Below are 14,089 nucleotides of genomic sequence, written 5' to 3'. Positions count from 1 at the left end.
ATTGCATTTGATTACTTTGATTTGATTTGATTTTTAAGCACAGCCACAAACCACCTTGACGTGGTCGGCTGCTTACAGGCATGGCAGACTGGCTTCTTAGAACAATGTAGAGCGTGTTTTTGAATGGCAGACGAGAGCTGGCGCAAATTCAAAACAAGAAAACCAATCAAAAACTAGACTCAAAATTTGAGTGCATGCTGCCAAATGAATGGAGCCTGTCCAGATGTGCAGACAGCTCCTTGTGAGCCATCCTGCCCTTGATGGTGTTGCTCTCAAATTTGTCCCAATGGCTTTATTGTCAAGAAACCTGCCAGCAGAAGTCATTCCTGCACGGCCAAAAGATGCAATGCAACAGAATGAATGTTATTCCCGACATGAGCTTTTCACTGAGAGTATATGTGGATGTAACATTTTTGATTAATAACTGTAATTTTAATTACTTTTTAGTCAGTAACTGTAACTGATTACAATTTCATGTATAGGAGTTAGAGAAGCAGACGTTTGACTGGAATGCCCCATTTGTCCCAAATCCAGTTTTAATATTGAACTGGCTGGGAGAATCTGGGCAGGGGAAGCCAATCAGAAATGCTCATCATTTACTATTGAGGTGCCCTTGAGCACAGCAGCCAACCTCCCACTGATTGACTCAGTGTCCAACAGCAGCAGAATGTAGTCGCATTGTGCAGCGTCCAAGTGTGAATGTCGGTCTCTATCAGGTGTGCAGCAGGGTGTTGTATCTGTATTCTGTCAACCTTCCCTGGATAAATAACGGCTGTGAAAATTAGGTCTCATGTTTATTCTTGCCTTCTGCCTTGCGCGTTCACAACTCATATCGTTACACTGGCAGAAAACAAGCCGTGATTCTTGTCTGTCACATTCAGATTGGTGCTCATTCACTGAGTGCTGAGCAAGAAACGGGATCGTCATAGTTTTACTCTCTCTCTCTTTCTCTCTCTCTCTCTCTCTTTGCATAATCAATCAGGAAACTCTGAGGTCGATGCAGAACAGCTTTAATAGATTCATCCAGACCGTTCCCCACAATTAAATTAAGTTGGAAAATCAATTTGGGCATCTTATGCAAATTAGAATGTGCCACTCTCTCTTGGCCTCTCTATTTGTCTTTTGTTCAGCTTGCCATTTTTATTTCTCTCTTTCTCTCTCTCTGTCTTTCTTTCTCTCCATTCTCCTTCTCATTTTGTCTGGCTGAGTTGGAATACTATCCTGTGTGTTTATTCATCTGTCTTTCCTTGTTTACATTCCATCTCTCCCTCTCCATCTCTCTCTCTCCTTACTCTTTGTCTCTCACATGTTCACAGCGGTGTGGTTCACTTAGCTAATTGACTGAGGTGAAATGCAATTATCCACCAGAAACCAATGGTAATGAAGAACTGTTGAACATTCATTATCTTGGTTAAAACGGACTGTCGGTGTCAACCCACTGTGGCCGAACATCAAACACAACAATAGCAGCTCGCCGTCATAAAGGAATACACTAGCTCGTTGAAATGGGAAACTCTTGAAGCGGGGTTGGATGGTCTTTTTCGGAGAGCGAGCGAGCTTACGTCAGTGTTTAGGTCATGGTGGTGGGCTGGCGTTCACCAGTAGGGTTTGTGACAGGCCAGCTTTGCATGCTCTGATTGGAGGAATACAAGGGGAGACAGGGAAAAGGTAAACGCAGGGCCAAAGGTGAACAGAGGACAAAATATGGATATGAGGACGTCAGAGGAGTGGCAGCAAAAGAAAATAAGAGACACTGAATAAAAAAAAAAAAAAAGGAAAATATTACCCTGACACATTACGCCGATTTCCCGCTGGTCATCCCTGCCACCCTCCCAACCCAGTCTCTCACGTCTTCTATCTCTCTCTCCCTCTCTCTCTCTCTCTCTTCCACTGTGCTGACTCCATAATATGGAGTGATGTCTCAGCATATCCCAGGGTGCTTCACTGTCACCGCCGTCACCAGTGGCGGCTTCATTTTCTCCAAACACATCCAGCCCCATTGAAGAGTCAATGTACCACGCAGTGTGATACAGCGGCGCCAATATAACGGGGTGCATCTCAAGGGCAACCTCTCAGCCAAAGAGCATGCAGCTGTGCCCGCGGTGAAATGCCATGGCCTCACATTCTGCGTTCCAGATGTTTTTTTTTTTGTTTGTTTGTTTTTTAAATGGCACAGAGGCCTTAACCTTTCACTTGCCAATTAGCCTCCTTTCAGATTGCCTTGTGTCATTCTTTCATGGAGACAATGAAAGGCAGACACACAGAGGAAGAAAGAGAGAGAGACAAGGAGATTGAGAGATGGAGGGAGATTTGGGAATATGTGATAAAGTTTTCCACTCATTGCATGTCAAACAGAGTGAAAAAGACAATGCTACATAATTGCAGGTAGGTGTGTGTGTGTGTATACTGTAAGTATACATTTGTGCGTGTGTGTGTGTGTGTGTGTGTGTGTGTGTGTGTGTGTAAGCCCATGTTTAATCCTGGCTCAGTGTGTTTGAGTCAGCCCCCTGCAGCAATGACACATTCGTTGATTCCCTGTGGTTTTAAAGGCCAGTGTACACACAGTACGGCTCCTCCACCACCGAGCAGTCACTCCGTATCTGTTGCTTCCAGTGGACACACACACACACACACACACACACACACACACACACACACACACACACACACATAGTGGTACCCACACTCCAAGCTCCATCCACCACCTGCCATTTAAATTTTTAAAGCCTTAATTTACAAGCAACCAGTTGGTATTTGTGTATGTGTGTGTGTGTGTGTGTGTGTGTGTGTGTGTGTGTGTGTGTGTCTAATAGGCTTACTCTGTCCACAGGTGTGGATGATGGAGCAGACATCCCCAGAGACATGGTGGTGGGAATCTATGAGCGAATACAGCTGCGGGAACTGCGCTCCAACGAGGACCACGTCACCTACGTCTCCAAAGTTGAGCAGTCCATAGTTGGCATGAAAACGGTGAGAGGACACACACACACACACACACACACACACTCACTCACACACACAAATGCTTCACAGAGACTTCATATGAATCTCAATTATGCATGCACATACTGTTCAGACTTCCATTGCAGAATGGATGGAAGGACAAAAATAGAGTAATAGTTCTGAGTCTCTCCTGGATTGTGTTCGTGCACACACGCGCGCACACACACACAGACATACAGAAATGCCTTTTAGAATTGCATTCAACTGAAATTGAAGAGTTGAGTTGATGGGAGGAGCTGTTTTCCTCTGTTTGCACAGCTTAAAATGTTTGACATGAATATGATAGAATTGACAGAGCAACAGTGGGAAAAAAAATCATTTCATAAAATGTATTTGTAAGCTCTCTTCCCCTACTATGCATTTTTTTTTATAACCATCCCCGGATTTGGAGAGCATTTTGAGCATGTAGTATTTCAAGCCAATGACGTCTCGGCGTACTTCTCATATTAGTCACACACGTATGTGCACACTCTCTCTCTCTCTCTCTCTCACACACACACACACACCCCAGCAAACTTCACGCCAGCAGCGGCTGACTCATTAGTCAAGACCCTGTCACTGTCACCTAGCCCTAGCAGCCTCGGCGAAGCACATTTATTATCCATTAAATGTCTCATCAGCACTGCAATCATTATCTCAGGTCATTACTCCAGCTCGATACATCGTTAACCACCGCTATCATTAGACTCCTATTTTCTACTCTTTAAGGTTCAAATGCATTGCCTATAGCATCAGGTAATCTGCCATGATCGCTTCCGCGTTTAACGTCAAACAGGGATTTGAAATTTGTGAGTGGCTCGTGTCACGCTGCGGCCCGTCGTGCACGTCAGGATGTGAAGCAACTTTTGGAGGAAGCAGAAAAGCTCTCTCTGAGATTTGTTTTGTTGTTGTTGTTGGAATTCATCTCTGTTGTATCCTGCTCAGAATGACACTGGAGCTCTGTCATTGAAAGGGTCGGCACTTTAGACTCCTTTGTTTTGTCTTGTGCCTTTAAGTGTCTCTCCGTGATGAATGAGAAGCCATTGGATGACAGAGAGAGTGTTGTCATAGCCAAAAGACAGATGGATTGTTGTGACACTGCCTAGTCCTGCCCATCAGAGTTGTCTGCTTTTAAAAGAAAGAGGCTTAGATAGATTGCGTTTCCTGTCTGTGGAAGAAACTATTGCTGTATGCCGGTGGATTAAAACTGATCTTTTATGCTGAGAAGAAATGACTCCCATGAGGAGGGTATTCCTGATAGGATTCTCCATAATAGGGGAGTTTGGTTGGTCAAATATTTGACTTGACCAAAGGCATATAACAAATCATCTCAAGTGTGAAGATGAATGTTTAAGTCCCGATGTTCCTCAGCTGCTCTTGCGTAGGTGTAATAGCTTAGCAGATATCATGCACGCATCATTATACATCAGCATTGCCTTGCAGCAACAAGGCTTCTGCAACTAAATCAAATTGATTTGAGCGCTGGAACAGAGCTGAATGGAAGGAAGGAGCTGTTTTCTTCCCCTAACAGAGTCCGAGCTTCCCGAAATGTTTGACATGGATAAGAATTGTAGAATTGGGGTTTCATTAAACGGTGTTTGCTAATGTATTCATTCTCAAACGAATGCCATTTCTTTATGACTCTTTCAGGGAAAGAGTGGGCTGTGGGGATGAGCGAGCAGCATTTCAGGCTAATGATGGCTTTGTACGTTTCTGACATTAGTGTAATGAGAAAGAAGTCTCGCTGTGGCAAGCTGGGCTGGAGTCTGTATACACTGCAGTGATGAGAGAAGGGGCAGCAGAGAGAGAGAGAGAGAGAGAGAGAGAGAGAGAGAGCAGCGAGGGTGAAATGAGGAAAGTGTCTGAGAGGAAACTGAACAGAGAAAGGCAAAGTGAGAGAGAATGGGGAATATTTGTATTTGATCGTGGAGAGGGGATCAGCTTCGCAGCCATCGATGACAGGATGGATTTCTGTAGAGGTAGAACGGGGAGAGGTGCAGGGAAGAGGGGAGAGACATCTGAGTGTGAAGAGGCGAGGACATTATTAGATCACTCTCCAAAGGCATGAGGCATTTTTGCAGGGTAATCTGCTTAAATGGGGAAAAGCACTTAAATCCTAGAGAGAAGCCTGGCCTCTAGGGAGAGAACTGCAGTATATTATTGACATGCTGTAGCCTCTGCTCAAGTTTAGCTCATGCAGCTCATACCCTCTTTTAATCGTCACCGTATCTCTCTCCGCACTTTCCCAAGAAACAGAATCGCTTACTAACTATAATAATCTACAAGAATACCTATATCTCTAAATTTCATGAACATTGATACATTCCTTCATTCAAACGGGAACAGCAAAACAACTGTTTGCTTGCATCTGAGCGACAAAGAGGTGTAAAAGAGCAATTTGCTTGCCATGAGCGCCAAAACGGCACCCCTAAACCGCAGCACCGCAGTCTGAATAATTGGTATTCTAAGACAAAAAGCACTCGTTTGTTCATTTAAGGCAAACCTAGTGAACATCTGAAGCCAGCATTTTGTCCTTTTGATTGCTGTGTGACCCTAGGCACATCAGTGCAAGTATATAATCCTGCATACTGAACCGGCAGCGAAATTACACTCATGTAAACCCACATTAATTCCCGTGTTCTCCTGAGGGGGACACACAAGTTATTATTCGACGAGACCTCGGATAACCTCTCAGCCCTCAGCATTTACCGAGACAACACTCAAGTCTTATCTGTTCCCCTAATTAAGATTTTAAGGAAGACTCTTAATAATCCCCTCAGGTTAGCGTAGATGTCACTAATTTGTCTCAGCATGCTGTATTTTATGTTTACTAAAGCCCATATTAAATTCAACAACAGTCTCTCACGAGGAAAGTTTAGTCAGTGCTGGTCTACTCAGCCCAAATCTTTTTTTTTTTTTTTTTTTTCCCCTCATACCTGAACGCATCTGTGTACCTCTCAACTTTTAACCCCGGTGGATGATGTGTATCGCCCCGGCCCGGACAAAATTGCACCATATGTCTCCATGTTTCGCCTCACTACTTTCTACACGAGTTATGTTACCATAGCCAAAGTACAACAGAGTTCACCGTCTCTTAATCGAGCCGGCAAAGTTTTATTGCGAGAAGCTCACAAGGCCATGTCTGGTTATCTCGATCTGCTCCAGCTCATCTAACCTTCAGAATTGATCTACTAAATCCTTCATATCCTTCATCAAGATCTGCACCTTCCACAGCTCATATAACTCCATTTTGGTTTCATCGTAGTTTATGCTTTCACGTCTGCATTCCATCTATTATCTATCTGCTCTGTCTGTCCATTTTTATGGGCCTTTTGTTTCAGAGTCTACCAGAATGTGAAGGGCTTCAGCTTCAGGATTAATGACGTCTCTTTAATGATCACAGGGCCTTTTTTCTTTTGCCTGAGCTCAAGTCATCAATAAGTCTCTATTCAGCAGAAGTCCTCCAATTTACAGGGGCTATTAATGAGGAAAGAGGGCTCAAATGGAGATTTCAACCTGCAGGATCATTTGTGGCCATTGTAGAAAAGAGCGTTGTCATTTTTTTTAATGTAGTCGTGAGAAGGTGACGGCAGCAAAGAATTAATGATTTCAAAGTCTCTCATTTATCGCATCTCAGTGTCTCACTTTGTGCTCTTGCCTGTTTCTGTGTTTTTCTCCCTGCAGGTTCTCTCTGTCCCTCACAGAAGGCTGGTGTGTTGTAGTCGCCTATTTGAAGTGACGGACGTCAATAAAGCCCAAAAACAGGCAGCCCATCAGAGAGAAGTTTTCCTTTTCAATGATCTCATTGTGGTACGCATACAAAAAAAAAAAAAAAAAAAAGAGGTTGCACACTGTTCCCCTTAATTAGGCATTCAACGTAAGACTCCACATTTTGCTTTCATGTTGTCCTGACATGTTGGGCTAGGAGAGACTCAAACTTTCAAACAATTCCTAAAATGGTTGTTCCTGCTACATGCGGCGAAGCTTTAAAGCTGCTTATTTTGTTGTGACAGCTGCAATGCACCATCACCTACTTTAACTGTGCACCATCTCTCTAGGCGCCCCCTCTTCTTTTATGTTGTTTCATAACTCAGAACTCTCTGGCCATTTCTTTTAATAATAGATAATAGCAAATGTAGTGTCGCAGTGCACTCATAAGCAAAGATCTGGCCCCTACAGAACGGCTGCAATACAGTACAGGACCAGCCAAGCTCTCTTTCACATGAGCACAGATAAGTTGTAGAATGGGGAAGAAATCAAAGATTTAATGCTGAACATAATTAATTTGCTCATTAGGAGGCACACAGGGGTTATCTATAAAAAAAAAGTATTTAGCTACTCTCATAATTATGTTCTCCCAACAAAAAAGCAGCAAGAAAAAATGTAATATGGCTGTTTTTTCCTTTACTTTTTCACTTTTATAGCCTACAAGTAATTGGTGGCTCAGGGAGGGGAGGTTAAAAAGGCTGATTTGGAAGTAAGAGGGGGAGAAGTTATCTTCTGACATCGCAGTGGAATTCTGTTCATTTGGCACTAAAAGTTAGCGGTACCAATTTCCAACGAGACATTTTCTCTCTCCCGTTTTGAAAGCAGAGCAGAAATGGTCTTTGAAGTTTTTATAGTGTGTAATGAAACTTATAGGGACTATCCCTGAATTTGGTTATGTTCTAGCGACTTGAACATGTCGAGAAGTGTTTAAAGTGCCAATGTGATGTATTGGTTTAATACCCTTGCCTAGTAAAAAGTACCCTGCAGTCGCAGTGCAAACCTGATTCCCTCATATTTCTCTATCTGCAAGGTTGCCTCCCTAGCATCACGAATACATTCTTTCATGAGCTTGCCTTGGTGTTTTTTGTTTTTTGTTTTTTTGCTGGAAATGGGAGTACTGACACACAAAATGAACTGTTATTGCCCTTTGAAGGTTACGATGCACATGAATATTGGCTGGATTGGCTCCTTGAATTGATATTTGTCCCGGGGTAAATTGTTGAGTTGAGATTGTTGTTTCTGAGCTCATAACCTGTCGATTTCCTTGAGGTCATTCTGAGAGGTACAAAATCTCTCTGATGAGGGTCTTCAATCAGGAGGATAAAGTGGCACTAAAATACTCAGCAGTGTCCTTTGTCATTCCAAAAAAAAAAAAAAAAAAAAGCACACACAAAATATCAAAAACTGTTTTTTTGGCAGATTTAGGAAAGAACAAAAGTTACTAGGAAGCTGATTTCTTTTGCTGCACAAATTTATCATTGTTTCCTTTGCTTTGTCCTCAGATTTTGAAGCTGTGTCCAAAGAAGAAGAGTTCTGCAGCGTACACCTTCTGCAAAGCTATGGGCCTACTGGGCATGCAGTTCCACTTGTTTGAAAATGAGTGTAAGACACCAAATATTAAGTTTACACTACAGAGAGCGGGCACAAAGCTAAACCTGAGATTAAAAACCCCTTCAACACCCCGTGCAGTGGAAGGTTATAATGTAACTAACTGGCTGTCTGAAGGCTGTTTAAGACAAATAGAAGGAGCAGCCCCCTTGTGATGGACTGGCAACGTGTCCACAGTGTTTCCCTGCCTTCTGCCCAGTGCATGCTGGGATAGGCTCCAGCATATTAAGAGAGATGATAAAGGACCAAATGTGCAAAGCAGCCGATGAGATTTGGTTCACCGCTGTCTCGATACACACAGGAGTCTCTGAATGAACTGAACTAACTGAACTGAAAATGCTTGAATGACATGAATGCAAACAGCAGACAGATAACACACTACACCATGCCCCGCCAAGCTGTAAAAGTGTGTGTGCATGTGTGTGTGTATGCCAGGGTAAAGAAAGGGTGCTGACTGAGGTTCAGCAAGCAGATACGTAGAATGGAAGCACGAATACTCTGGAGGGAATCAGGCCAGGTACAGGACACAGGCAAATAGGAAACAGCGTTGGGACGTTGCTGATATCGACTCTGGAAACGGCCCTAACATAGCATCCTAGCTCGGCGGGTGGCATGAAAATCTCAAATTTATTATCTGGCTCTATTTTCCCCACAGGGCCGGGAAGACACGCTGTTCTCAGGTCAGAAACAGCGCCTTCCGAGAGAGAATTCAAAGGCTTATATGAGCAACGGAGAGAGATGAGAAATGAAACTGGAAAACAGTAGTGACTACTCTTATTTCTCCAAAGAATTCATCCATAGTATTTTGGCTGAAAAATCGATCTCATGTTTCAACAGTAGCTCTGTAAATTAAAAAAAAAAAAAAAAAAATGATACAATACTTCAAAGCTCATACTAGATGCAATTAATCAGAATGGGCTACTCAAATTATAGCAATTCATTGCATAAACAAGTGGAAATACTTGGCAGTATAGGTGAGATGAAGAATATGAACATTTTAATAACAAAGAAATAAAATGTGTTTCAAGCACCCTTTAGTATAATGTGCAGACTCTGTACATGACCAGTAAATGCACACAGCGACACTCCCACATGCATTACATCAAGGGCACTTTTTTCAGTATTGACACTTGTTCTGTTAATTTAGTTTCGTTGTCCTGTGAAGTGACCTTTCCTGTGTTGAATGAAAGCACATTTTGTTATGTAACAGAGTAAGCTGTTTTTCGTTAAACATTTGTCCATGCCATCTGCTTTTCTAAATAGAAGCAAAAAAGTGCTTAGTTGCTTTTCTTGGTAGAAACGTTCCTAAGGGAAAACTAAACTTGAGTTTGCATTGTACAACACAAGCGTTTTTCAGCTTTGTGATACTTTTCCATGCCTGTAATACTATTAAACATGTTATTAATACTGATATCAAAAACTCACTCAATCGTTTTTGGATACCCAGCGGTAACTGCAGGGCATTCAAACAATATTGTTATTTTTTTCCTCAACTCTTCTCCCTCTCCTGTCTGTGCTCTCCAGACTACCCCCATGGCATCACCATCCTCTCCCCCTTCGGCTCAGACAAGAAACAAGTGCTGAACTTCTGCGCCCAAAGTGCTGAAGAGCTGCTTAAGTTTGTAGAGGACCTGAAAGAATCGATTGCTGAGGTGTCGGAAATGGAGCAGATACGCATTGAGTGTGAGTGACCATACTGTGTGAGCATACTGTGTCTGCATGTGTCTTTGTGCTTTTTTTCCCTCCTTAAACAACGACAATCTCTTTCCCTGGTAAGACAATATCAAGCAAATGTTAGGAACATATCAGTGAAATCAAAATGCATCAGCAGTGACATGATTATCAGCGCCCCAAATACTGACGTCAAACGTCACCAGATGGCTGCTATAAATAAAGTTTTTAATGGGGCTCTGCCTAGGGAGCTAGAATTGTCTCTGTTGGTCTTAGATAGGGTGCAGACAGAGAGATTAAATGTGCTTGCTCTGAAGTGTCTGTGGGTGTGTGTGTTTGTGTGCGTGCCCACATGAGTTGCACCCCTGTACATCAAAGCATCTCCCTTCGAGGCATCCATTTCTTATTAGTGTTACCCAAGTACCAGACCTTGTGATTTCTCTTCCCTGCCTCACCTCCAAACTAATACAAGATAAAACACATGAGAAAGGAGCTTTAAGGCCAAACTAATTCACAGGAAGAGAATTCATGGTTGATGGTGGACTCCAAGCAGCAAGCATAGCTTCAACCCCAGCAAACCAACAGTGTGTGTGTGATCAATGCCAAAAATATTGTAATTAATCCCTGCTGAGTCCGAGATAAGTCTGGCTATCCGCTACAGTGGTGGTCACATTTAGAAGTGGAGGGTTCATGCCAGATTCAGAAAGACATTGTGGTGCGTAGGCTACTGTAAGCTACAGAGTAATGATTAAGTATCAGATGCTTCTTAGTAAAATTTTGTTCATTATCAAAAAAGTGAGGTGGTAGATAAGACTTCCTTAAGCCAAAACATCCTCTTCTCCAAGGTATAGTGTAGAATTTTAACATAAATGTTCTTTACACACAAGTTCACACATTGATGATTAAAAGTACAGTATCACCCACTCAAAACTCAAAGTAGTATTTAAGTTAATGCCACAAGAGGGAGACACATTAAACCATTATTCCATGCCTCACACAACACACTATTTACAGTTTATCAGCTTGCTGAGTCACGTCTGAATTACATCACTCATGATTTCCTTCATAAACCCAAGGGTGAGGCTGACTGGTCCGTCTGAATCGTGAATGAGCCCACAAACAATAAATGCTACCACTCTAGTGGGCAGCCAGATGTATTTTCCACTGTGAAAACCTGCAAAAATCAGCTGGTTCACAAAGCCACTGGATGGATGCCAAGTAAGTTGTTAATCACAAAAAGGTTAACTTTGCACAGAGATGGTGTAAACTTTCTGGCAGTCAGTGTATTGCCCTATATAGGGCAAACACAGCCCATATGGCACATAAATAAGTACCAACATAACCTAGAAAAAATATTTTCAAATACCGTGGTAGGTCTGGTGTGTGCATTGATGCACATGTGCACTTATGTCCACTAAGTGCATTCCTCCTCCTTGCACTTCTACAGCAACAAGCTTGAAGGTCATCACCCTATTACATTGCAGACCAAATCAATAATCTTACATCTTGGCCAGTGGGAGACTACAGTGCATGCTTACATACTCAGAGTGGGAATCAATATGTCTTCAGATACCATAGTTGAGCCAGAAGTCAGTCTTCGTTTTTGTTTTTTTATTATTTTATTTGCTACATCTTGTAGTCAGCATCCTATCTATGTAGCGGCAGATTGGCCATTGCATTTAAGTTTGTTTCCCCTCGGCACTCTGCAGCCGAAACAGACTGCAGGAGGGAAAAATAGAAGTAAACTGGAGGTGAAAAGAGGCCAGTGTTCCTGAAAGCAGCCAGGCATTAGTGATGAGTTGTTTGGGTGTGCATGTATGTGTGTGTCTATGAGTGTGTGTATGTTGCAAACTCTTATTGTCTAGAGAATTACATCGACAAACAGGCTTGCAGACACTCACTCAGACACACACACACACACACACACACACACACACACGCAACCTGAGAGCCTGGAGTCTGGCTCCTGCCAGTGGGCATCAAAGAGAGCATCTCTACTGGGAGCCGACCCCGTCTTCATTACCCTTCACTGATAAGGAGGACCGGGGGCCATGGGAGAGCACGCCACAACACATAGGCTTAGAGACAGGCAGGCGCTGACACAAGAAAGTTCTCCTATTCTCTGGAGGAGGACTCAGCACAGTCAGACACTGTTTACACACACACACACACACACAAAAATGCACGCACATGTACACTTATAGGAATTCACTTTGGGACGTATTTGTTGAATTAAACATACAGGCACATAGAAACAGCAAATACTTTACCTTAGGACATACTAAATATGCGAACACTTGTGAATTTTGGAAATCTGAGCAATGAACAAACACCCGTGCACATGCGCACACATACACGTACACACACACGTACACACACACACACACACACACACACACACACACACACACACACCAGCATCCTCCCCTCCCCTCTAAGGGCTTCATATTGTTAGCACTTGAGTAAATAAGCCTGCGGCTGCTTCATTTATGCTTTCCCTCTTTTGAGAAATGAAGGGGAAATTACAGTTTGTGTGACTAACATTGATCTGTATGTACAATTTCTGCTCTGCATCTGCCTGTTGATAATGGGGGGAAATTCATATGGGGATTGATCTCTTTAATTTAGCCCTCTGCTCACTCTTTACCTCAGGAAATGCCAAATGTTTTCTTGATAGTGCTCACTGCAGCATTCTGTTTAATTTTCTGGAGTCACCATAACACATCTGTGGAATTGTGTAAACAGTTAAACATACAGCCCCTGCCAAACAATAACCTCATATTGATATATTGCTTACGGTTTGATAATATAAACCGTAGCTGCACATGTGCCTTTTTTTTCTAAGAGATGAAAACCAAAAAATTTTACAAATTCATCAAAAGAGCAGCAGCTGATAATGGTATCAGTAGGAGATTTTTGGACCGGTTTTACACCAAAGGATGGGGGGGCTTCTCGTGTGCTGCACCCTTAAAGTCTCACCTGACAGTCTTGTGGTTCTGCATCGTAATTAGAATGCAGTGCAGTGTTGAAGACAAAACAACATTTAGTCACCGTGATTGGAAATGACATGCAATTACCATCAAGTGTGAAGTGTAATTAGAGAGATGGAGAGCAGCGTTGTGCGCTTTGAGAAGAGAGTGGGAGGGAAGAGGGAAGGAAGGAGGAAAACGAGAGAGGTAGTGTGTATGTGGCTGAATATGTGTCGGCGTATGTGTGCGTGTGTGTGTGTGTGTGTGTGTGTGTGTGTGTGTGTGTGTGTGTGTGTGCGTGAGTGGAGAGAGAAAGAGACGCTGATTGGGTCATGATTTTTGACACTGACTCTCTCGCAGCACTGCCTGTCTGTCTGTCTGTCTCTCTCTCTCACACACACACACACACACACACACTCTCCAAGGTTTCTCATGATGATTATGATGATCGTGCCTGTCTGCTGTCTTCTGCAGGGGAGCTGGAGAAGCAGCAGGGAGCCAAGACACACTCAGCAAAGAACAATGGCACACAGCTAGAGCTGCGCGGCAAACAGGGCTCCCCTTCAGGTGTGTGTGTGTGTGTGCGCCCCACTACTGAGAACTTGCAGCGTCCCCTGTTAAAACAATATTGCTCCAACACTGGCTTTGTTTGAAATGATGAACTTGACCATTTTTCCTATAAACAAATGAGACCATCACTGAGGAGACTGGCAGCTCTGTGAAGTTCACTGCTACTTTACTATAGCCTACTAACTATTTTTTTTTTTTACTAGAAGTAATTCAGCTTTAGGCCAATAAGACTAGTCTGCATTGTTTTAAGCTCGTCAGCTGATCTGGTCAAAATGAACACATGCGGTTAAAAAGGAGCTGTCATCAGTTCTTCTTCTTTGTCTTAATAATAATAATAATAATAACTTTATTTATATAGCACAGTTCATACAGCAGGTGCAACTCAAAGTGCTTTACATCAATAAAGTGGAGACAGAGACAAATAAAAGAAAAGCAGAATAATAGATAAATAAGTAAAGTAAAACTGGCCCCCTCCCCCAATCCTTCCACATCCACCAGCACACACGCACACAAACACACAC

General features: G+C 42.8%; 1 protein-coding gene across 2 annotated transcripts in view; it reads left to right on the top strand.

The window, feature by feature from the left end:
* iqsec3a (IQ motif and Sec7 domain ArfGEF 3a) overlaps positions 1–14,089 on the top strand; it is a 101,528-nt gene that overhangs the window by 77,102 nt on the left and 10,337 nt on the right. For both annotated transcript variants that reach the window (XM_030045954.1, XM_030045955.1), the window contains 5 exons: positions 2,831–2,970; positions 6,667–6,792; positions 8,253–8,352; positions 9,883–10,041; positions 13,473–13,565. In XM_030045954.1, coding sequence (XP_029901814.1) covers positions 2,831–2,970; positions 6,667–6,792; positions 8,253–8,352; positions 9,883–10,041; positions 13,473–13,565 — 618 coding nt within the window. The remainder of the gene's footprint in view (positions 1–2,830; positions 2,971–6,666; positions 6,793–8,252; positions 8,353–9,882; positions 10,042–13,472; positions 13,566–14,089) is intronic.

The sequence above is a fragment of the Myripristis murdjan genome, chromosome 23 (genome assembly GCF_902150065.1).
Source record: "Myripristis murdjan chromosome 23, fMyrMur1.1, whole genome shotgun sequence".
Lineage (NCBI taxonomy): Eukaryota > Metazoa > Chordata > Actinopteri > Holocentriformes > Holocentridae > Myripristis > Myripristis murdjan.
Note: the sequence above shows the minus strand (reverse complement) of the source record. Positions and strands in the feature narration are given on the sequence as shown.